The sequence below is a fragment of the Choloepus didactylus genome, chromosome 16 (assembly GCF_015220235.1).
Source record: "Choloepus didactylus isolate mChoDid1 chromosome 16, mChoDid1.pri, whole genome shotgun sequence".
Lineage (NCBI taxonomy): Eukaryota > Metazoa > Chordata > Mammalia > Pilosa > Megalonychidae > Choloepus > Choloepus didactylus.
In genome coordinates this window covers 26,104,445-26,130,153 of record NC_051322.1, presented here as the reverse complement: position 1 = coordinate 26,130,153, position 25,709 = coordinate 26,104,445, and the positions used below count along the sequence as shown (strand labels likewise).

At 40.1% G+C, this 25,709-nt stretch overlaps 1 protein-coding gene across 3 annotated transcripts in view; it reads left to right on the top strand.

Annotated features, from left to right (window-relative positions):
• POLI (DNA polymerase iota) overlaps positions 1 to 25,294 on the top strand; it is a 58,163-nt gene extending 32,869 nt beyond the window's left edge. For all 3 annotated transcript variants that reach the window (XM_037806164.1, XM_037806163.1, XM_037806162.1), the window contains exons 8-10: positions 1,521 to 1,651; positions 22,346 to 22,551; positions 24,214 to 25,294. In XM_037806164.1, coding sequence (XP_037662092.1) covers positions 1,521 to 1,651; positions 22,346 to 22,551; positions 24,214 to 25,035 — 1,159 coding nt within the window. In that variant the 3' untranslated portion in view covers positions 25,036 to 25,294. The remainder of the gene's footprint in view (positions 1 to 1,520; positions 1,652 to 22,345; positions 22,552 to 24,213) is intronic.
• Positions 25,295 to 25,709: the final 415 nt, after the last annotated feature.

Below are 25,709 nucleotides of genomic sequence, written 5' to 3'. Positions count from 1 at the left end.
GGAGCCGAGAGGTCACTCTGGTGGGCACTCTTACGCACAATTTAGACAACCCTTTTTAGGTTCTAAAGAATTGGGGTGGCTGGTGGTAGATACCTGAAACTATCAAACTACAACCCAGGACCCATGAATCTCGAAGACAATTGTATAAAAATGTAGCTTATGAGGGGTGACAATGGGATTGGGAAAGCCATAAGGACCACACTCCACTTTGTCTAGTTTATGGATGGATGAGTAGAAAAATAGGGGAAGGAAACAAACAAACAAACAGACAAAGGTACCCAGTGTTCTTTTTTACTTCAGTTGCTCTTTTTCACTTTAATTATTATTATTGTTATTTTTGTGTGTGTGCTAATGAAGGTGTCAGGGATTGATTTAGGTGATGAATTTACAACTATGTAATGGTACTGTGAACAATCGAATGTACGATTTGTTTTGTATGACTGCGTGGTATGTGAATATATCTCAATAAAATGAAGATTTAAAAAAAAAAAAAAACACAGCATCTTCCTTTACCCTTTGCCCAATTTGCCCTAGTCCTAACTAGATCTGCTTCATTCATATCTCTAATTGAAGTCTAGACTCTATTTCAGCTTTTTTAACAGTTGCTGTATATGCGAATACTGACATTCATGTCTGCCGAGTTTTAGGTCTGAGTTTCAGGTGTCATACAGATACCCAAAGTTCCAGGGATCGATCAGGTTATACACAAAGGGATCAGTGTCTCAGAATCTGGAGTAGCAATTACAGTTCAGGAATAGATGTGACTGTTGTAAGAGCTTACAATCTAGGAACCATTACAATAAGCGTTTCTCTGAGAAACTGTGCTCTAAGATTCAATTCTGAGTTTACACTTTGTAGTTAGTCCATTTCAGTGTGGTATTATAAACTTTTTGTTTTTAACACAAAATCTAATACTGTCTGGATGTAACTCCTTTTACGATGGATGGACATTTGCTTATCTTCCTAAATGTAGTATATAACTGAACTTTCAAGTTATTATTCTAATATGCAATATAATGGTGATATTACTGGGTCTCATTGATTTGGGCACTGCTCTTTTCTTTGCCAGTAGTAATCTTACTGTGTAAGAAATTTTTCTTTTTGTAATTTCATTTTGTAAAAAATTTTCTCCTGTCATTTTTCACTTATTTGCTTCTGACAGTGAGTGCTTTTCTTAAATTTCCCCCTGACTTTATTATGGTACTTTTAGTTATGCTTTGGACTTGGATTATAAATTAGCTATTATAATTATGTGTTATTTCTGTTCTGACAGCTCTCAATTCTGAGTGAGGCCTGAGATTTTCACATTTAAAATTTCAGTTCTTTAGTGCATAGATTTTGTGATATTTTTTCAGGCTATTTCTGGGTCCTTGTTGTTTATTACTTAGTTATCTACTATATTTATAATTGTTATCGTTACCAAATGTGGCAGCTTTAGGTAACTGAAGTGCTATAATGTTTAAAAATCTTTAGGTAATACTTCTTATAATTCCTTGTTTCTACTTTTTCTTTATTTTTAGAGTATGCCAAGATGGAAGAAAGCCCTATACTATAAGATTAATAATCCGTAGGTATTCATCTGAGAAGCACTATAGTCGTGAGAGTCGTCAGTGCCCTATTCCATCCCATGTGATTCAGAAGTTAGGGACAGGTATGCACTAATTTTCTAAGGATTTAATTGGCAGGTTGAACTCTTAAAAAAAAAAAAAAGAACTTTGAGTTAGAAATATGCACCAAGAATGGAGTCTTCACAGGGAGTTAGCAAGCAATTAAGTACCATTATTCTGTCAGGAATGTTCATTACAAACTTTCTTTTCTTTCTTCCTCTCTTCCCCCTTCCTCTCCCTCTTCTTCACCCTCTCCTTCTCCCTCTCCATGTCCCTCTCCTCCCCCTACCTCTCCTCCCCAACCCTTTCCATACAAGGAAAGACTCAGTTAAAAATGTTTCCCAAATTCAAAGAGAAGAAAACTGATCATTTATTATGCAGCAGAAAATAACTTTTTTTGGGTGTTTAGATAATATCACTTTTTTGCTATTATTAAAAGTGCTCCTGTGAACATTCACAAGCAAATAATTTGATGAATATATGTTTTAATTTATCTTGGGTAGATTACATAGAATGGATTTGCTGGGTCATTTAGTAAGTTGAGCTTTTTAAGAAACTGCCAAACTTCTTTCAAAGTGAATATGAAATTTTACTTTCCCACCAATAGTGCATGAGGATTCCAGTTTTTCCATATCTTCAGCAACCGTTGGTATTGTCAGTCTCTTTGATTATATTCATTCTGGTGGGTGTATAGTGGTATTTCATTGTGCTTTTTTTGTTTTATGGATAATGCTTTTGGTGACTGTCGAAAAACTCTTTCCCTAAGTATTTTCTTGTATGTTTTATTTTAGAAATTTCTAATTTCAGGTTTTACATTTAGGTCCATTTTGAGCTAATTTTTTCTGTATGGTACAAGATAAGGGTCTTGGGTCATTCTGTTACATGAGGGTACCTGATTATTCCAGCAGTATTTGTTGAAAAGACTGTTCTTTTCCCATTGCATTGCCGCATTGCTATGGCACCTTTGTTGAAAATCAGTTTACCATAATATAAGGGTTTATTTCTTGATACCTTTGTTCCATTAGGCTATGTTTATCCTTATTCCAGTTCCACCCTATCTTACTTACTGTACCTGTGTGGTAAGTTTTGAAATTAGGTGTGATAAGTTCTCAAACTTTGTTCTTTTTCTAAAAATTGTTTTGGCTATTCTAGGTCCTTTGCATTTCACTATAAATTTTAGGGTCAACTTGTCTATATATATAAAAAGCTTGCTGGAATTTCAGTAGAGATTGGGTTGAATCTGAAGATCTGTTTAGGAAGAATTGCTTTCTCATACAATATTGAGTCTTCCCACATATCTATTTATTTAGATCTTCTTTAATTTCTCCCAGCAATGTTTTGTAGTTTTCAGTACACAGGGCTTGGACTGCTTTTTGTTAACGTTATTCCTAAGCGTGTTATTCTTTTTGATGCTATCGTGAATGAAAACTTTTCTTAATTTTATTTTTAGTATATAGAAATGCAGTTATTTTTTGTATATGGATTCTTTATCCTGAATCTATATACAAAATCCATAAAGAATCAGGGAATAGTCCTCTTTCTTCTAGTGGATTATTGTTTTAGATTACGTAAGGTTTTGTATAGAGAGAATATTGACATTTGTAAAGAGTTTTACTTCTTACTTCATAATTTCTGCATCTTTATTTTTTCTCTCATATTGCACTGGTTACACTTCCAGTGCGAAGTTGAATAGAAGTGGTGAGAGGGGCTATCCTTGGGTTGTTCCCAATCTTAGAATAAAAGCATTTCATCTTTCAACATTAAGTATGACCTTAGTTGTAGGGATTTTAGTAGCTGTCCTTCATCAGATAGTTGAGGAAATTCCTTTCTGTTCCTAGTTTGTTGAGAGTTTTTACTCTGAAAGGGAATTGGATTTTTTCAAATGCTTTTTTGGAGTATCTGTTGAGATGATCATGTGGTTTTTGCTCTTTATTCTATTAATACCAATGTATTATAAAGTTGTCTTCAAATGTTAAACTAACCTTAATTTCTGGGATAAATCCTTCTTGATCGTGGTGTATAATCCTCTTTTAAGTGTTGCTGAATTTCATTTGCTAATATTTTGTTAAGAATTTTGTATCTGTGTTGATTTAGGGGTATTGTGCCAGTTTGGATGTATTATGTCCCCCCAAACGCCATTATTTTTGATGCAGTCTTGTGGGGGCAGATGTATTAGTATTAATGAGATTGGAAGCCTTTGATTGAGTGTTTCCATGGAGATGTGACTCAGTCAAATGAGAGTGAAAACGTTCCATTGGATAACTTCCCTGGAGGTGTTACCCTGCCCATTCAGGGTGGGTGTTAATTGGATCACTGGAGTCCTATAAAGGAGTTCAGAGACAGAAGGACCAGAGAGCAACTGAGAGTGACATTTTGGAGAGGAGCAGCAGCTGAGAGACACATTTTGAAGACGGCCATTGGAAGCTGACACTGACATTTTGGAGAAAGCCTTGAAACCAGAACTCCGGAGCAGACTCCAGCCACATGCCTTCCCAGCTAACAGAGGTTTTCCGGATGCCATTGGCCAGTGAAGGTACCTGATTGTTGAGTCTTACCTTGGACTCTTCATGGCCTTCAGACTCTAACTTTGTAACCAAATAAACCCCTTTATAAAAGCCAATCCGTTTCTGGTATTTTGCATAATGGCAGCATTAGTAAACAGGAAGAGATTTTGGTACCAGAGAAGTGGGATGCTGCTGAGCTTGCAAATACCAAACATGTTGGAACGGCTTTTTAAATGGATAAGGGAAAGATTCTGGCAGAATTGTGAGGCGCTTGATAGGAAAGGCCTAGACCACTTTGAAGAGACTGTTGGTAGAAATGTGGACTCTAAAGATACTTCTGATGAGGCCTTGAACAGAAATGTTGAATGTGTTATTGCTAACTGGAAGAAATTTTGGCAATTCTTGTTTTAAAGTAGCAGAGAATTTGGCAAAATTGTGTCCTTGTGCTGGATGGAAGGCAGCATTTCAAAGCGACAAGCTGGGATACTTAGCTGAGGAGAAGCCTGGCTTCTCCTTGCAGTTTATAGTTTATAGTTTATAGTTTATAGTAAAATACGACAGGACAGAGATAAGCTGAGAAATGAACTCTTGGGTACAAAGAAACCAGAAACTGATAGTTTGGAAGATTCTGGGCTTCCAAAAAGTGAGATCCCCGGAGGCTACAGCCCCACATGAGGATTTAACCAAACATGGAACCCGAACATCATTTCAATACAAGCCAGGATTGGAGATGGAGTCTCCAGAAAGGATTTGTGGAAATTCCTGTTGTCTACGGTTTTGACCCCTGTGTGCTTCATGTCAAGCCAACCAGATATTTGTGAGATCTGTATATATGGAGCTATTGCCAGTCTGGTCTGGACGGGACACAGAAGGAACAAATTGAAGGAAAAATTTCTTCAAGGACAGAGCAATGGAGGTTGAGGTCTGGAGTCAAGAAGTCTCAGGCAGGTAGAGCGGAGTGGCCCATGCACATGGAAAGGGTGAGTTTGCCCCGAAGGCAGAGGGCAGGTCTTCCACCTCAATGCTCAGGAAGAATGCTGTCACCCCCAGGCCTCAGAGAGGGTGGAGCACATTCCCCAGGGGTTGGGGAGAGCCTTTGCCCTGGGGAGGTAGAGTCTGGGTGGTGCCCTGTTGCTTGAGGAAGGTGAGGCCGAGAAGAAGGTGGTCTCCCCAATGTGTGGATATGTTGGAGCACTTACCCCAGTATTTGGAGAGAAAAGGCTGCCATGGAGGTCCTTGGAAAGGGTGGCACAGCTGCTCTTTTAAGCCTGAAGGATAAAACATCATTCTATAAATGACTCTCAGACTTTGAAATCTAATGGAGTTTGCCTTGCAGGTTGTAGCAATTGTTTTGGTTCCTTAAACCCTGTTTTCCTTTCAGTTTCTCCTTATGCAATGGGAATGTTTATCCTGTTGTATTAGTTAGGGTTCTCTAGGGAAACAGAATCAATGAGAGGTGTCTCTGATTATCAAATTTGTAAAAGTGACTCACATAACTGTGGGTATGCACAAGTCCAAATTCTGTAGAGCAGTCAGCAAACTGTCAATTCCAAGGAAGATGTCCGATGAACTCAGGAAGCAAACCGGCAACTTCAACCAACTCAGGAAACGCTTCACTGGGCAGCCGAGGAAGTAGTGAAGGTCCTCTGTCTGTCTCGCTTATAAGTCTTCAACTGATTAATTGGATTAAATCCAGCCAATTGCATTCTCTCATTGTGGAAGACGTGCCCTTTGGTGAGTAATCAGTCACAGCTGCAGTCAGTTGACTGATGATTTAATAAACCAGCCTGTTGGTTTATTAACCAGCCACAAATGTCCTCACAGCAATTGTTAGGCCAGTGGTTGCTTGACCAGACAGCTGGGTACTATCACCTGGCCAAGTTGACACATGAACCTAACCATCACAGTCCACCCCTTGTCAACTTGGCAGTTATACACATCACCTAAAACCATACTTTATCTCTAAGTAGATAACAATAAGAGACATATATTTTGTCAAACAATACTCTACTGTGCAGCATACAACTGGAAACGCACTAAATCTCTCCAGAATAGGGTGCAAGTCCTTGGGTGACATTAGCTCTTAAAATTGATTTCCTTCAGCTTAAATACAGTGAAATGAGCAGTACAGGTTATGCCACATGATAAGGGGATATGACAGAATAAAGCAGATATATTTGCTCTACAGACAAATACAAACATAATTGTAACAAAACAAGGAGGAAATATTCATGCCATCATAGTCCTCATTTCTGTAACTGGTCACGTGGCCGTAGTTTGTATTTATCACTACCTTCTTCCACTATCCATTCCATGTTCCCTTTACCCTCAGCAAGCACTTCAGCTGGCCGTGGTTCTTTGCCTGGTGAGGTGACCCAAACCTTCATTCCTGAAGTTTCTTGGCCATTGGTAGTCCTGCCTGGATTGGGTTGTTGCAGTTTTCCATTGACTTTAATCACAGGGCATAGTAGTACTAAGAGACACCCTAGGGGATCTCCTGTATTCCAGGAAAACTCTTCTTTACTTCCATTGTGTAGTTGCAGTGCTATTTTCCCTTGATAGTCAGGATGAATCATCCCAGCCAGTACAGTAATCCCCTTCCTTGCCTGTTCATTCAGAGGCATAAGAAGACCAAAGTGGCCAGGTGGCAGTCTTAACTTCCAGTTCAGTGGGATTATTGTTGTGTTTCCTAGTGGAAGCACTCTTCCTTTTGGAACCAAGACCTGTAGACCAGCAGAGCTTAAGCTTGCAGGGACAGGAAGCAAAAATTTACCTAGTGGATCACTAGGAGTGATGGTGAGTGGTGCCACTCCTGTTTCCACCCCTTGATTCCTGGACCCATGAATCCTGGCTAGGGGAGAAAGAGCACCATAGAGTGGACGCTGATTCAGAGCATACACAGCCTCCTGGAGAACACTGCCCCAACCCTGCAAGGTATTGCCACCAATTGGTGCCATAATTGAGTCTTCAACAGGCCATTCCACCATTCTATCAACCCAGCTGCCTCTGGATGATGGGGAACATGGTAAGACCAGAGAATTCCATGAGCATATGCCCATTCCCTCACTTCATTTGCTGTGAAGTGGGTTCCTTGGTCTGAAGCAATGCTGTGTGGAATACCATGATGGTGGATAAGGCATTCTCTAAGTCCACAGATGGTAGTTTTGGCAGAAGCATGTCGTGCAGGGAAGGCACATATCTGGAGTATGTGTCTATTCCAGTAAGAACAAATTGCTGCCCCTTCCATGATGGAAGTGGTCCAATGTAATCAACCTGCCACCAGGTAGCAGGTTGATCACCTTGGGGAATGGCGCCATATCGAGGACTGAGTGTGGGTCTCTGCTGCTGGCAGATTGGGCACTCAGCAGTGGCTGTGGCCAGGTCAGCCTTGGGGAGTGGAGGTCCATGTTGCTGAGCCCATGCATAACCTCCATCCCTACCGCCATGACCACTTTGTTCATGAGCCCATTGGGCAATGACAGTAGTTGCTGGGGAAAGAGGCTGATTGGTATTCACCAAACGGGTCATTTTATCCACTTGGTTATTAAAATTTTCTTCTGCTGAAGTCACCCTCTGGTGAGCATTCACATGGGACACAACTATTTTCATGTTGTTTGCCCACTCAGAAAGGTCTATCCACATACCCCTTCCCCAGACTTCTTTGTCACCAATCTTCCAATCATATTCCTTCCAATTCCCTGACCATCCAGCCAAACCATTAGCAACAGCCCAGGAATCAGTATAGAAAAGCACCTCTGGCCAGTTCCCCTTCCAAGCAAAGTGAACAACCAGGTGCACTGCTCGAAGTTCTGCCCACTGGGAGGATTTCCCCTCACCACTGTCCTTCAGGGACATCCCAGAAAGGGGCTGCAGTGCTGCAGCTGTCCACTTTTGGGTAGTGCCTGCATATCGTGCAGAACCATCTGTAAACCAGGCCTGAGTTTTCTCTTCCTCAGTCAACTGACTGTAAGGAACTCCCCAAGATGCCATAGCTGTGGGCTGGGAAAGAGAAGGTAAGGTGGAAGGAGTGGGGGCCATGGGCATTTGGGCCACTTCCTCATGTAACTTACTTGTACCTTCAGGACCTGTTCGAGCTCTGTCTTGTGTATACCATTTCCATTTTATGGTGGAGTGCTGCTGTGCACGCCCAATTTTATGGCTTGATGGGTCAGACAATACTGAGCTCATGATAGGTAGCTCAGGTCTCATGGTAACTTGGTAGCCCGTGGTTAAGCGTTCTGTCTCTACTAAGGCCCAGTAGCAGGCCAACAGCTGTTTCTCAAACGGAGAGTAGTTATCTGCAGAGGATGGTAAAGCTTTACTCCAAAATCCTAAGGGCCTGCATTGTGATTCTCCTATAGGAGCCTGCCAGAGGCTCCAAACAGCATCTCTATTTTCCGCTGACACTTCCAGCACCACTGGGTCAGCTGGCTCTCATGGTCCAAGTGGCAGAGCAGCTTGCGCAGCAGCCTGGACCTGTCACAGAGCCTCATCTTGTTCTGGTCCCCACTCAAAACTAGAAGCTTTTCTGGGCACTCGGTAAATGGGCTGGAGTAGCACACCTAAATGAGGAATATGTTGTCTCCAAAATCCTAAGAGGCCAACTAAGCATTGTGCCTCTTTTTTGGTTGTAGGAGGGGCCAGATGAAACAGCTTATCCTTCACCTTAGAAGGAATATCTCGACAGGCCCCACACCACTGGACACCTAGAAATTTTACTGAGGTGGAAGGCCCCTGTAGTTTTGTTGGATTTTTCTCCCATCCTCTGCCACGTAAATACCTTTCCAACAACTCTAGAGTAGTTGCTACTTCTTGCTCACTAGGTCTAATCAACATGATAGCATTAATATGCACCAGTGTGATGTCTTGTGGGAGGGAGAAATGATCAAGATCCCTGCAGACAATATTATGACATAGGGCTGGAGAGTTGATATAACCCTGAGGTAGTACAGTGAATGTAAACTGCTAGCCTTGCCAGCTGAATGCAAACTGTTTCTGGTGGTCCTTAATGACAGCAATTGAGAAAAAAGCATTTGCCAGATCAATAGCTGCACACCAGGTACCAGGGGATGTGTTGATTTGCTCAAGCAATGATAACACATCTGGAACAGCAGCTGCAATTGGAGTCACCACCTGGTTAAGCTTACGATAATCCACAGTCATTGTCCAGGACCCATCTGTTTTCTGCACAGGCCAAATAGGAGAGTTGATTGGGGATGTGGTAGGAATCACCATTCCTGCAACCTTCGAGTCCTTAAGAGTGGCATTAATCTCTGCAATCCCTCCAGGAATCCGGTATTGCTTCTGGTTCACTATTTTGCTAGGTAGGGGCAGTTCTAGTGGCTTCCACTTGGCCTTTCCTACCATAATAGCCCTCACTTCAGGAGTCAGGGAACCCATGTGAAGATTCTGCCAGTTGTTGGGTATGTCTATTCCAATTATACATTCCGGCACTGGGGAAATAACCACAGAATGGGTCCAGGGACCCACTGGACCCACTGCGAGATGGACCTGAGCTAAAACTCCATCAATCATCTGACCTCCATAAGCCCCAACTCTGACTGGTAGACCAGAGTGACGTTTTGGGTCTCCTGGAATTAATGTCACTTCTGAACCATAATCCATGAAATATCTGATCATTTCCTTTTCCCCAATGCACAGTTACCCTGGCAAAAGGCCGTAGGTCCCCCTGGGGAAGGCTGGGAGGAAGATTAACAGTGTAAATTTTTGGCAGCGTAACAGGGTCCTTCCCCAAGGGTACCTGGCCTTCCCTTCATTCAAGGGGCTCTGGATCTGTAAACTGTCTGAAGTGTGGGAATTGATTAAGGGGCCGTGACTCTCTGTTTTTGTAATTCGAGGGAGACTTTTGTTCACGTGACCTAGAATTCTGCCTATATAGTTCAAACAAGAATTTAGTCAGCTGCTCATCTATTTTACTACTTGTTACTCCATGATCCACTAGCCAACGCCATAAGTCTCTGCGAGTCATATTATTTTGATTGCTGCTTTGAGCCTGTTTTCCATTATGGTAGCCACGCCCACCTTGTCTGTGGCAATAAACTGCAGCCACTTGGCTTCTGCCGACTCGGGACCTGATTATCCCCATTGTGTTTAAGGATTCCAGCTCAGTGACAGCAGTTCCTACAGTAATATCTGACCTACAGAGAAGGGCAACTACAAAGTTCTTCAGGGATGAAGGAGCTAGTCTCACAAATTTATTCCTTATGGTCCTGGTAAAAGGTGTGTCCTCTGGACATTCCAGGGGTGTGTGAGCAGGTCTTCCATGATAAATCCACTCTAACATTCCAGTGTGTCTAAGCCTTTGAATCCCCTCCTCCACTTTCTACCAGGGCAGTTCTGGCATTTCAACCTCTGGTAATGTTGGCCACCTTTTGATCCATGTTTCAGCCAGCCACCCAAACAAACTGTTAACACCCTTTCTAACCCCTCGAGCTACAACACTGAATGCAGAATCTGTGCTTAGTGGACCCATATCAGTAAACTCAGCCTGACCAACCTTATATTCCTTCCACCGTTATCCCACACCCTTAATATCCATTCCCACACATATTCCCCTGGTTTCTGTCTGTATAAGTTGGAAAACTCATACAGTTCCTTTGGAGTGTAGCATACCTCTTCATGGGTCACACTTTGTATCTCACCCTTTGGGGCCTGTTGGGACTTTAGCCTAGTTATAGGTCTTGAAGCAAAGACTGGTGGTGGGAGTGGGTCATGAAAAGAGTTAGAATTATCCCTCAAGCCATACACCTCAGGACATTCTGTTGCATTTTCATCTCTTAAAACAGGATTAATCTCTCCAGACAGAGGAGTGAGGGCTGCTTCCTCAGGGGAGGTGATTATAGGCTTAGGAGGCTCTGAAGGGTTAATCTCTTTAGGTGGGGGTTGGATGGCAGGATCCTTAGGGCAGACTGGGGGTGGGGAAGCTGTTTCCTCAGGACAGCCCTCTACAGGTAAATCTAACAATGACTCAGCAGAATCCAGGGTTCTAGTGTCCTCACTGCCATTATTATCAATCCATATGTCCCCATCCCAAGTTTCCGGATCCCATTCTTTTCCAATCAATGCCTTTACTTTAACAGCAGACACCCTGAGAGGTTGAGATTTTAGTTTACGTTGTAAATCTGCTACTCACACAATGAGAATCTGCGTCTGGTTTTCAGAAACTTCCAGTCTGCAGGCACAGGAAATAAGATTTTCTTTCAGGGCACACATAGACACCTTTACATCTGTCATACGGCCTTTAAGTTTTGAATTTGAAGCCTTTAGCTCATCCCTTTCTCTTACAACTTTATCCAAAGTATCTAAGAGCAGCCAGCCAACATCATACCTCTTAATTCTGTAAAACTCTGTGAAGGTGTCGAAAACACTGTCACCCAGAGCCTTGCTTCGTACTAGACTATGATTAGGAGAATCAAACGGTGCTATTTCGCGTATCTCCTTTGCCAGCTCATGCCATGGACTGTCAGTGCCCTCTTGATTATTGGAAATAGAGTCATTAGTGCCTTTAAATCTAATCAGAGTAGAAAACAAATTGTAAAAGCCCATTTTAAGATTCTGTTTCTCAAGAACCACTCCCGGTACCAAGTTGTATTAGGGTTCTCTAGGGAAACAGAATCAATGAGACGTGTCTCTGACTATCAGATTTGTAAAAGTGACTCATAACTGTGGGTATGCACGAGTCCAAGTTCTGTAGAGCAGTCAGCAACCTGTCAATTCCAAGGAAGATGTCCAATGAACGCCTCAGGAAACGAACCGGCAACTTCAACGAACTCCTCAGGAAATGAACTGGGATCTTTGATGAACGTGTTCAATGAACTCCTCAGGAAACGAACTAGCAACTTCAACGAACTCCTCAGGAAACGAACTGGCAACTTCGACGAACTCCTCAGGAAACGCTTCACTGGGTAGCCGAAGAAGTGAAGGTCCTCTATCTGTCTCACTTATAAGTCTTCAACTGATGAATTGGATTAAATCCAGCCAATTGCATTCTCTCATTGTGGAAGACACGCCCTTTGGTGAGCATCAGTCACAGCTGCAGTCAATTGACTGATGATTTAATAAACCAGCCTGTTGGTTTATTAAACAGCCACAAACGTTCTCACAGCAATTGTTAGGCCAGTGTTTGTTTTGACCAGACAGCTGGGTACTATCACCTGGCCAAGTTGACACATGAACCTAACCATCACACCTGTGAATGTCCCTCCTTTGTATATTGAAAGCACGTAACTTATTCTAAGTTTCACAAGTCCACAGTCAGAAGGGAATTTTGCCTTAGGACAGACCACACCTGAAACCGATTTTGATGGGATCTTGTACTTAACTATTGTTAACTGCAATGATTTAAGTTTTTGTGATATTATGATGGGATGAATGTATTTTATATATGGAAAGATAATGTCATTTTGGGGTCCAGGAGGTGGAATGTGCCAGTTTGGATGTATTATGTCCCCCAAAATGCCATTATCTTTGATACTATCTTGTGGGGGCAGACGTATTAGTGTTGATTAGATTGGAAGCCTTTGATTGAGTGTTTCCATGGAGTTGTGACTCAGGCAAATGAGAGTGAAAATGTTTGATTGGATAACTTCCCTGAAGGTGTTACCCTGCCCATTCAGGGTGGGTGTTAATTGGATCACTGGAGTCGTATAAAGGAGTTAACAGACAGAAGGACCAGAGAACAACTGAGAGTGACATTTTGGAGAAGAGCTGCAGCTGAGACACATTTTGAAGATGGCCGTTTGAAACTGGCACTGACATTTTGGAGAAAGCCATTTTGAAACCAGAACTCCAGAGCACACGCCAGCCACATTCCTTCCCAGCTAACAGAGGTTTTCCAGACACCATTGGCCATCCTCCAGTGAAGGTAGCCAATTGTTGATGCCACCTTGGACTCTTTTCATGGCCTTCAGACTGTAACTTTGTAACCAAATACACCCCTTTATAAAAGGGTATTTTCTGATATTTTGCGTAACGGCAACATTAGCAAACCAGAACAGGTATCATCTGTACTTTTCATTTTTTGCAGTGTCTTTGTCTGGCTTTGGCATCAGCATAAAACTGGCTTCATAGGATGAGTTCGGAAGTGTTCCTTTCTCCTCTGTTTTTTTGAAAGAATTTGTGTAGGTTTGGTATTATTTCTTATTGAATATTTGATAGAGTTCACCAGTGAAGCCAAATGGTCCTGGGCCTTTACTTGTGGGAAGATTTTAAAATAATTTGATTTCTTTTTTTGTTCTAAGTCTATGTGGATTTTCTATTTCTTTTGAGTTGGTTTTGTTAATTTGTGTCTGTCTTAGTTTGCTAATGCTGCAGAATGCAAAACACCAGAGATGGATAGGCTTTTATAAAACGGGGGTTTATTTCACTACACAGTTACAGTCTTAAGGCCACAAAGCGTCCAAGGTAACACATCAGCAACCGGGCATCTTCACCTGAGGATGGCCAATGGCGTCCGGAAAACCTCTGCTAGCTGGGAAGGCAGCCGGCGTCTGCTCCAAAGCTCCGGCCTCAAAACGGCTTTCTCCCAGGACGTTCCTCTCTAGCAAGCTTGCTTCTCTTCAAAACATCACTCCCAGCTGCACTCTCTTTTCTCTCTTTGAGTCAGCTCATTTATATAGCTCCACCAATCAAGGCCCACCCCGAATGGGTGGGGCCACGCCTCCATGGGAACATCTCATCAAAATTATCTCCCACAGCTGGGTGAGGCACACTCCAAGCAAATCTAACCAACACCAAAACTTCTGCCCCACACAAGACTACAAAGATAATGGCATTTGGGGGACACAATACACTCAAACTGGCACATTCCACCCCCTGGACCCCAAAATGACACTGTCTTTCCAAATACAAAATACATTCATTTCATCACAATATCACAGAAACTTACATCATGTTAGTAACAATAGTCAAGTACAAAATCCCATCAAAATCAATTTAGGCATGGTCAGTCCTAAGGCATAATTTTTCTTTAGCTGTGGATCTGTGAACTGAGAACAAGTTATGTGCTCCCAATATACAAAGGAGAGACATTCATAGGATAAACATTTCCATTGCCATAAGGAGAAACAGTAAGGAAAACAGGGTTAACAGGAGCAAAACAGTTCCTAAAACCTGCAGGACAAACTCCATTAGATTTCAAAGTCTGAGAGTCATTTACAGAACGACGTTGCATCCTTGGGGCTTGAGAGAGCGGGAGCCTAACCCTTCCTAGGTGCCTTTGTGGCAGCCGTTTTCTCTCCAAATGCTTGGGTGAGTGCTCCAACATTTCCACACATTGGGGAGACCACCTTCTCGGCTCCACCCTCCTAAAACCTCGGGGCAGCTCCCGGATTCCCTTCCATCTCCGGGGCACACGCTCAACCCCTTCAGAACAGTGTGGTGGCAGCCAGGCTCTCCTCAATTCCCTGGAAATGTGCTCCACCCTCTTTGGGACCTGAGGTGGCAAAACTCTTCCAGAGCATGGAGGCGGAAAGCCCGCCCTCGACCTCCAGGGCAAACTCACCCTTTCCATGCATGTGAGCTGCTCCACTCTCCCAGCCCGAGACCTCCTGACTCCAGACCTCAACCTCCATGGCTCTGTCTTTGAAGAGATTTTTCCTTTAATTTTTTCCTTGTCTGTCTCCTCCAGTCCAGACCGGCAATGGCTCTGTCTATAAAGATCTTGCAAAAATTCCGTTGGCTTTGCATGAAGCACACAGGGGTCAAAGCCATTAGACAATAGGACTTTCCACAAATCCTTTCTGGATAATTCCATCTCCAATCTTGGCTTGTACTGAAATGGCGGCTGGGTTCCATGTTTGGTTATGTCCTCACGTTGGGCTGTAGCTTCTGGGATTCCACCCCCTGGAAGCTCGTAATTTTCTAAGCCATCAGCTTCTGGTTTCTTTGAACCCAAGAGTTCAGTTCTAAGTTTATCTCTCTCCACTCGCATTTTACTGTAACCTGCAAGGAGAAGCCAGGGTATATCCTCCACAGATAGTCTGGAGATCTCCTCAGCTAAGTATTCCAGGTTGTCACTTTTAAATTCTTCCGTCCATCTGACACCAGGACTCAATTTTGCCAAATTTTGTGCCACTTTAAAACAAGGATCACCTTTCTTCCAGTTTGCAACAACACATTCATCATTTCTGCTCAAGTCCTCATCAGAAGTATCTTTAGAGTCCATATTTCCACAAACAGTCTCTTTAAAGCAGTTTTGGCCTTTTCTATCAAGCGCCTCACAACTCTTCCAGAAACTCCCCATTATCCATTTAAAAAGCCGTTCCAACATGTTCGGTATCTGCAAACTCAGCAGCAAAAGCACCCCACTTCTCTGGTACCAAAATCTGTCCTAGTTTGCTAATGCTGCAGAATGCAAAACACCAGAGATGGATAGGCTTTTATAAAATGGGGGTTTATTTCACTACACAGTTACAGTCTTAAGGCCACAAAGCGTCCAAGGTAACACATCAGCAACCGGGCATCTTCACTTGAGGATGGCCAATGGCGTCCGGAAAACCTCTGCTAGCTGGGAAGGCAGCCGGCGTCTGCTCCAAAGCTCTGGCCTCAAAACGGCTTTCTCCCAGGACGTTCCTCTCTAGCAAGCTTGCTTCTCTTCAAAACATCACTCCCAGCTGCACTCTCTTTTCTCTCTTTGAGTCAGCTCATTTATATAGCTCCACCGATCAAGGCCCACCCCGAATGGGTGGGGCCACGCCTCCATGGGAACATCTCATCAAAATTATCTCCCACAGCTGGGTGAGGCACACTCCAAACAAATCTAACCAACACCAAAACTTCTGCCCCACACAAGACTACAAAGATAATGGCATTTGGGGGACACAATACACTCAAACTGGCACAGTGTCTTTCTAGGAATTTGTGCATTTCATCCAAGTTTTCTAGTTTGTTGGCATGAAGTTACTAATATTCCCTTATAATCCTTGTAATTTGTGTGGTATCTGTTGTGATGGTCCCTCTTTCATTCCTGATTTTGGTAATCTGTGTATTTTCTCCTTTCTTTTGGTCACTGTAACTAAAGATTTATTAGTTTTGTTGATCTTTTCCAAAATCTAACTTTTGGTTTCCTTGATTTCTCTATTATATTTCTGTTTTCTATCTCACTGATTTTTTTTCTCTGATCCTTATTTTTTCTTTCTGCTTGTTTTATGTTTAATTTGCCTTTCCCTTCACTCTCTTGTTTCTTAAGATGGAAGCTTAAGTTATTTATTTTAGACCTACTTTCTCCTAATAATTGAAGTTTAAATTATACATTTTCTGTTTAAGCAATACTTCAGCTGCATTCCATAAATTTTTATGTAGTATTTTTTTTTCATTAAGGTCAAAATACTTTTAAATTTCCCTTGATTCCTTCTTTGGCTCCTAAAGTTATTTCAAAATTTGTTGTTTAATTTCCAAATAATTTCAGGATTCCCCAAATTTCTTTCTACTGTTGATTTCTAATTTAATTCCATTTTTATTGGAAAACATACTTTGAATGATTTAAATTCTCTTAAAATTGAGACTTATTTTATGGCCTAGCAAATATGGTCTAGCTGGAGAATGTTCTAAATGAGCTTGAAAAGAAGAGTTGAACAACACTGCCAAATAGTTCTCCTTAACTAAAATTTATGGAACACTCCACTGAACAGCAGCATTTTTGAATGATAGTTTGGCTATATATATAATTCTTGTTTAACAGTATTTCCACACTTTGAATCTGTCGTTTCACTGCCTGCTGGTTTCTTTTGTTTCTGATGAAGAGTTATCTGTTAATAGTTTTATCAGTTTCATTCTACTCAGGAGACAATAACTAAACAGTAATTTGAACAAGGGAAGTTGCAAATAAAGAATTATTATACTGTGATGGGGGATAACTCTAAAGGTATAAAGAGAGCTCTCAAGGGAACCCTCAGGCTGAGAAAAAGTACCCAAGGAAAGACAAAATTGAAAAGATCTCCTCTCTGCCTTCCCCAAGGTGAAGGTATAGTTGCAGAACACTGGATGGTGACAAAGTCCTTTGAGTTAACTGCCCTAGAACTGGTCCACAGTTGCTGAGCAGAGAACAAGTTGAGTCAGGTGGGTGAGCATGGACAGGGAGTCAAGATGTTGGTAGCTTGCTTGCTGGCAAGGCAACACATGAATGGAGGTGTGCAGTATTCATGTTTGAGGGCTTCTGGAAACAATCCTCCTGGATGCAAGCAAGCTGAAGCTGGTGGGTGATTATGCAGAAGGAATCTGTATTCTGCTGCCAGTGCAAGGCTGGAGGGCATAGTGGCTGCGTCTGAAGGGCTAGGGGAAACAAACCTCTAGGTTGTAGGTGAGTCAAGGCGTTTGAGTGGTTGTGCAGAGGGAGTCAGAGCACTGTTTCTAGCTCTAGCCTGGAGCATGCAGTGTTGAGTTGGTAGAGCCATGATAAGTTAGTCACTAGGCCTGGTCCAGAATTGTGAGGTTGCCAAGGAACTGTGCACTCCAGGCATGCATTGAGTAGATGTTGCCACACATATGCACTGCAAACAGGCTGTGCAATAGGAACAGGGAAAAGTTAATGGCAATATATTGGGACCAGGAAGAGAAGTCCCTTTCACCCTGCAGTGTGTGAAAGAAGGAGAGCACAACTCTGTCCTCAGTGTCCATGCAAAAGGAAGTTTTATTCTACTCATTTCTACAGGTCTTTATAGCATACAAAGTAGTCTCCTATGTGACTGTTCTCAGGTACTCAGGGAGGGGTACATTCTCTCCAAAGCCATGAGGTGTATTCACATATCTTTAGTCTTAAGGGACAATTTCTTTGGGGGCTAGACAGGAAACAGCAGGGGCAGGGGGCAGGAGGCAGGAGACAGGAGCACAGAAGGAGCCCAGCAAGAGCTCTGAGACTATTCCCTCATCTAAATTGCAGTCTACTTTCAGACATGCAAGGCTTTTGGCCTTTTCCCATTCTGGAGCCCGCCTTCAAGCTTCCAGATTTTGGGAAATGGACCCTATGTATAATCTGTCGAGCCAGAGGACCTTCCGTGTCTCCACAGCAGTGCATCTCCAGGGCTCTCTATTGACAAATCTTAACATGTTCACTGTAAAAAATTTTTAGAGTTTAGCCCTTTATTGCAGAGCTGGTACTGAAGGGTGAATTTGGAGCTGAGAGGCAATAAATTTTTAACAGGCAGAGTTGTATGTTGATTTCCTGTATGTGATAAGTCATTTGTCTCTTTCTCTTTGGCGTTTAGCAGTATGACTATGATGTGTCTAAGTGTAGAATCTCTTTGTTTTTATTCAAGTTATTTTTCCTTCCTTGAGTTTATCGATTCTGTAGATTGTTTCTTTTTTTTTTTTTTTTTAAATAAAATGTGACACTGTTTTTTGCTCTTATTTCTTCAAATAGTCTTTCTTTACCTTTCTTTCTTTCCTCTCCTTCTGGAACTCCCATTGAACATTATGTTGGTAGGCTTGATGTTGTCCCACAGGTTTCTAAAGTTTTGTTCATTTTTCTTCAATCCTTTTTCTCTTTGTTTTTCAGATTGGATAATTTCTGTTGATGAGTAGCTTCAAGTTCACTGATTCTTTCTTCTGTTATCTCAAAACTGCTTTTGCCCATATAGTGATTTTTAGTTTGCATTTTGGTTACAGTTATTTTTTACCTCTAAAATTTCCATTTGTTTTTTGTTTGTATGTTTAATTCTATTTCTTTATTAAGATTCCCTTTTGTGGGGATAGGGAATAGGTAGTTAATGCTTAAATTGTATTGTTTCTATTTGGAGAAGAATAGTTTGGTAATAGATGGTGGTGATGGTAGCACAACATTATGAATGTAATTAACAGCACTGAACTGTATAGGTGAATGTGGTTAAAAAGGGAAATTTTAGGTTGTATGTATCTTACTAGAATAAAAGTTAAAAAAACACAACATAGGACTGTATAACACAGTGAACCATAATGTAAACCATAAACTATAGTTAATAGTGCAATTAATTGTAAAGATGTTCTTTTATCGTAACAAATGTACCACACTAATGAAAGGTATTAATAATTGGGTGTTATTTGGGAACTCTGTATTTATGTAGTGTTTTTCTGTAAACCTACAATGTATCTAATAAAAAAGTTTCCTTTTTTGGGCATCATATTTTACTTCTTTAGACATGGTTTTCTTTAATCTTTGTAAATATCTATAATAGTGACTTTGAAGTCTTTGTCTGCTAAATCCAACATCTGTGCCCACTCAATACTAGTTCCTATAGACTGCTTTTCCCCTATGAATAAGGATCATACTTTCCTATTTCTTTGTATATCTTGTAATGGTTTATTGAAAAGTTTAGATAACATATTATTGCAGTTCTAGATTTGGATTTTTTTCTGTAAGGTTTTGTTTTGTTTGGCTTTTTTGTAACTTGTCTGGACTTTATCTTGCCTGTGATGTCTAGCCATTGATTTTTCTGCCTGGTTTTAAAAAATTCTTATTTTTATTTTTCATTCTGACTTCTTAAGAGGTTACTGCTGTGTCTGCATAGCTTAGTGGTAACCAGTGATTGGTCAAAGGATTTGCTCAAATATCTAGTATCTGGAGAGTTTCTAGTCTCTGCTGATAGATCTACACATGGGTTGCAAAGCATTTTCAAAGTTTAGACCATTTTGAAGTCTGCCTTGGCCTTTACTTTCTACTAGGCTGTCCTGCATTTCCCCTGTGTGTGCACATAGCCACGCCAGTCAGTGATGTCTGGGGAGCTTGAGCCTTCTCTGGTCTGGTCTCCCCTCTGTGTGATTGCTGGCTCCCAGACATTGGGGGTTGTGAGGAGAGCTCACCTAGTCCCTCTGTGGCTCTCTCATTTTCAGATCTGGTTAAATTTCTGGCTACTCCACTGATCTTTTGCTCACCCCTGTCTACGAAGGCAACCTCAGGCTAACAGACCTGTGGAATTTCCATTTGTTTCCTAAAAGTTTTCTAATTTTATTGACAACACCACTGGATGTGGGCTTTTGCCTTCTGTCCCAAATCAAGTCTATCCCCTCTGGCTTCTGAGCTGCTGGGTAAAGGACCTGTCTCTCACTATTCTTATCTAAGTTCTAGCAGCTTTTTCTTTTTTTTTTTTTAATTCATTTTTATCGCGATATATTCACATACCATGCAATCATACAAAGCGTACATTCAGTTGTTCACAGTACCGTTATATGATTATGCATTCATCACCAAAATTAATTTTTGAACATTTTCATTACCACACACACACAAAAATAATAAGAATAAAAATTAAAGTGAAAAAGAACAATTAAAGTAAAAAAGAACACTGGGTGCCTTTTTTTTTTGCCCCCATTTTTCTTTTCTTTTTTTTTTTTTTTTTTTTAATCTTCATTTTATTGAGATATATTCACATACCACGCAGTCATACAAAACAAATCGTACTTTCGATTGTTTACAGTACCATTACATAGTGGTACATTCATCACCCAAATCAATCCCTGGCACCTTCATTAGCACACACACAAAAATAACAAGAATAATAATTAGAGTGAAAAAGAACAATTGAAGTAAAAAAGAACACTGGGTACCTTTGTCTGTTTGTTTCCTTCCCCTATTTTTCTACTCATCCATCCATAAACTAGACAAAGTGGAGTGTGGTCCTTATGGCTTTCCCAACCGCATTGTCACCCCTCATAAGCTACATTTTTATACAATCATCTTCAAGATTCAAGGGTTCTGGGTTGTGGTTTGATAGTTTCAGGTATTTACTGCTAGCTATTCCAATTCATTAGAACCTAAAAAGGGTTGTCTATATTGTGCATAAGAGTGCCCACCAGAGTGACCTCTCGACTCCTTTTGGAATCTCTCAGCCACGTTTTGAAACTTATTTCATTTCCTTTCACATCCCCCTTTTGGTCAAGAAGATGTTCTCCATCCCATGGTGCTGGGTCTACATTCCTCCCCGGGAGTCATATTCCACATTGCCAGGGAGATTCACTCCCCTGGGTGTCAGATCCCACATAGTGGAGAGGACAGTGATTTTACCTGCCAAGCTGGCTTAGCTAGACAGAGGGCCACCTCTGAGCAACAAAGAGGCATTCGGGAGGAGGCTCTTAGGCCCAATTATAGGCAGGCCTAGCGTCTCCTTTGCAACAACAGTCTTGCCAAGGGCAAGTCCCGTGGTAGAGGGCTCAGCACACCAAACCATCAGTCCCCTATGTCTGAGCACATCAGCAACCATCGAGGTGGAGAAGCCCAATACCCCTGAATTCTCCACCAGCTCCTCAAAGGGGCGCTGCATATTTTTCATTTTTTTTTAACTTAACTTTTTTTTTGTATTAACTATATAAAAAAAAAATTTTTTTAAACATACATTAAAAAAACATTTCAGACAAACCATAACATAACAAGGGAGTAAGAAAAAGACAACTAAAATAACTACTTTACTTCCAACATGTTCCTACTCTACCTCAAGAAAATAACCTAATATAGCAACGTTTCTGTGAACTTGTTCCTTCCATACCCATCAGAAATTAACAAACCATAGTCATTTCTGGGCATTCCCAGAACATTAAATTTACCCATGATAGCTTATTTGTTCATATTGGGTTATCATTCCCCCTCCATTAATTGCTCTCTATCGCTAGTTTCCCTACTTTCTACATTATAAACCATTTATTTTACATTTTTCAATATTCACATTAGTGGTAGCATATAATATTTCTCTTTTTGTGCGTGACTTACTTCGCTCAGCATTATGTCTAAAAGTTCATCCATGTTGTCATGTGTTTCACGGCATCATTCCTTCTTACTGCCGTGTAGTATTCCATCGTGTGTATATACCACATTTTATTTATCCACTCGTGTTGAAGGACATTTGGGTTGTTTCCATCTCTTGGCAATCAAGCAGCTTTTTATAAATCAATGCTTCTCAATATACTTCTCTTTTTTTGCCTTTCGTTCATTTCCAGATCCCTGAAATGGTTATTTTTGACAGTTTTGTCCAGTTTTACAGTTTTTTGGAGAGAAGATTTTCCAACCTCTTCATTCTACCCTGGCCAGAAGTCACATATCTCAAATCAAATATTGTAACTCATTTGGTATTTAGTATGAAGGTTGAAATGTCCCAGTTTAGTGTATTATGTTGAGATGTCCCAAGGATATCTATGTAAGATCTTAATTCCTTATTCTTAACTAATTCTAAATAGCAATATTAAGTGAGAATTAAGCACATAATATTAATTATTACATGATGTGTTTAGACATTGTCTTTTTAAACACTTTAGGGAATTACGATGTGATGACCCCAATGGTTGATATACTTATGAAACTTTTTCGAAATATGGTGAATGTGAAGATGCCATTTCACCTTACCCTTCTAAGTGTGTGTTTCTGCAATCTTAAAGCACTTAATACTGCTAAGAAAGGACCTATTGATTATTATTTAACATCATCATTATCAACAGCTTCATGCTCTGGCAAGCGCAGTTTTGTAAGTATACTCTTTTTTATAAGTTTTTTTGTGGGTATATTGTTATTGGATTTGTGGGGTTAGATTACAAAACTAAGTTTGTGTTTAACTGTTGTAATTTAGAGACACTTTCATGTGATGCTATTTGGATAATTTACTTGTTTACAGTACCTATAATATAATATGGTTGCTGCCCTTAAGTACGTCCACTAAGCATCTGTTGACAAAAGAGAAAACCATTGTGAAGGTTCTCTGTTTTGGAATTATTAACATTTTGTAATAGAATACAGGAATATAATGGATTAACTCATAAATGGGAAAATATTTCCAGATATCCGAAATCGAATCTTTTTGTCTGTGCATTTATAGATACACTGCCAGTCTCATCCTTCCCCCATCCCCCAGTTTTTTGTTGTTGTTGTTGTTAAAAAATTTAAATTTTTTTGATTTTGATATGATACTGAATTCTAATGGTAACATTGATAGACTATTATTACTGATTTTATAGTTGTAGAAATTAAGATCATGGCAATAAAGAGGCAAAGGCCAGTCACATTTTCAAATAACTAAAATGAAAACCCCTAGATATGGTAGTTTGGTGAACCTCTAGTTTCTACAATTTTGCAAATGTAGGATGCTTTAAAGAATAACTGTCTTTTACTAAATTGTTCATGCCTATAATTAATTTAAAATATTTTATTTTATCTATAATTGTTTAGCCATTCAGTGTAATTTTTGTAATATTTTTATTTACACTTAAGTTTAAATGAGAACGGAATATTGTTTTAGAAATAATGAATTAGTGCCCTCTTCAAATTACTTTTCTGTGTTTCTTTTCATTCCATTTATTAAATGAAATTTCAAAAGGTGTTTCCTTTTTTTTTTTTTTTTTCAATTAATCTGGAGAATGGAAAGTCAAGGTCCTTAGCTTACAGAGGTATTGAAGAATTACATATATGTGAAAGCACTGTCCGTATTCAGCACACAGTAGGTGCTCAGTAAATGTAAAGGTCTTAATCTCTTGTTCTCTTTTTATTTTTTCAAAGTTATCATTGTGTTGGTTTTACTGAGTTATATATGGCTGCACGTTTTTATGAAGCTTGGAACTGGAAGGAAAATTAAGTGGAAAAACTTTTCATAAAAAATTCTACACATTATAATTGAAGGTGTTTTTTAATTTTTATGTAAATATAAAATACTGTTACATCTTGATTGTATGTTGAATATTTATTTTTTTGAAGTTGTTTTTTTCCCTTCTGTTAAATGTTACATTTCAGAAAAGTAATTTTTAGAAAACAAGCCTTGTGGTGCTGTATTCATGCATTTTGTTTAAAAAATGCTTGTAGGTCATTTACGTTTTCTAGGCCACCATTCTTTCATTCAAAGGATTGGAATTTTGACTACATGATTGTTATCCTTTCCAGGTCTCCACATGCATACTTACCTTCTGGCTCAGTGCCATGGAAGAAGGAAACTTCTGCTGAGTAAAGATCTACACAATAGTGTGACTGATTGTGGTGGCTTAATCATCTCTAGTTGTTTGGAACTGGCCACAAAAGATTGAAGTTGTTGAATAGGATAGAAACATGCTGTCAGATAATAGCTACCACAGACATACTTTAACAGAATGGATGTTTAAAAGATACCAGATATCTAAATTACTCTGCTTATTCTCTGTTTTAGAAAATGAAAGACACTCATATGGAAGATTATTCAAAAGACAAAGAGACAAACTGGGATTTTCTACCAAGTGGAAGAATTGAAAGTCCAAGGACTGGGGAGTCTCCACTAGATACTACAAATTTTTCTAAAGAAAAAGACATTAATGACTTCTTGCTCCATTCACTTCCGGAGGGTATTGACCAAGAAGTCTTTAAGCAGCTTCCAGGAGATATTCAGGAAGAAATCCTTTCAGGAAAATCTAGGGAAAAAATTCAAGGGAAAGGAAGTTTGAGTTGTCCGTTACATGCCTCCAGGGGAGTATTATCTTTCTTTTCTACAAAACAGATGCAAGATAGTCCCTCAAATCCTAGAGACCATTTACCCAATAGTAAACAGGTATCCTCTGTATCTCACTGTGAACCGGGAACATCAGGCTTAAGTAGCAGTAGGTCCTCTTATCTGTCTAGCCACAAGGATTATCAACATTATTTAGACAGTGGAGTAAAAGATGAACGAACGAGTCAAGGACCTAAAGAATCTCAAGGGTTCCATTTTTCAAATACAAACCCTTCTGTGTCTGTTTTCCACTCATTTCCAAATTTGCAAAGTGAGCAACTTTTCCCAAAAAATCGCACTACAGATAGCCATAAGCAGCCCATAGCAGCAGGCTCTCATCATGAAGCACTTACAGAAAACAAAGAGCAAGATTCTGCGGAGGAGAAAATTACTTTTCCTTCTGATATTGATCCTGAAGTTTTCTATGAGTTACCAGAAGAGATACAAAAAGAACTATTGACTGAGTGGAAGAAAACAGGATCTTATTTCCAAATTTTACATAAATAGGCATGTTCAGAAAAAAGAAAGGTCTAAAAAGCAAGGGAAATGCTTTTGTTCTTCTAAGATTAGCAGTTTACTAAGATTTTCTAAATTAAACCTTATCAGATATTCAATAATGTAGAAATCTGATGTAAAATGTTTCCAATAAAGCAAGAAGATTTAGGAGAAGTAAACTCCTGAACACAGCATAAAAATAGTCATAACAGAAGAAATAATGTAAAATATTATCTTCCTCTCATTTTTCAATAAAAAGAATATCATGGTTGACACTAGTATATTTTTCATAAATTGGGAGAAAGATGTGTATGCCTGCATTTAAGAAATAGACTAGCCAAATCATTGCTGTGCTGTAACAAAGAACTACTTTTCTTTGAACATGGAATACTTCAAGAAATTCAATTATGAGACAACCAAATAAGAAATCCTACTGCCAACCAACCTATTGAAAATTTAGATGTCTTTGATTAAAGTGTAATGTACCATTTAATAAGTTGATTTTTTTTTTTTTTAACATACTAAAGCAATGTATATTCAGTTAATACTTCTTAGGTCACATAGGTCCTACTTCAGTACCAGCACATTGGAGGGCATTCAGTAAATATTGAGTGAAAGAACTGTGGGGCATTGACCAGATGAGGAGTTGGGGGAACTGTGTATGTTGGGGAAAACAGAGTGATTCT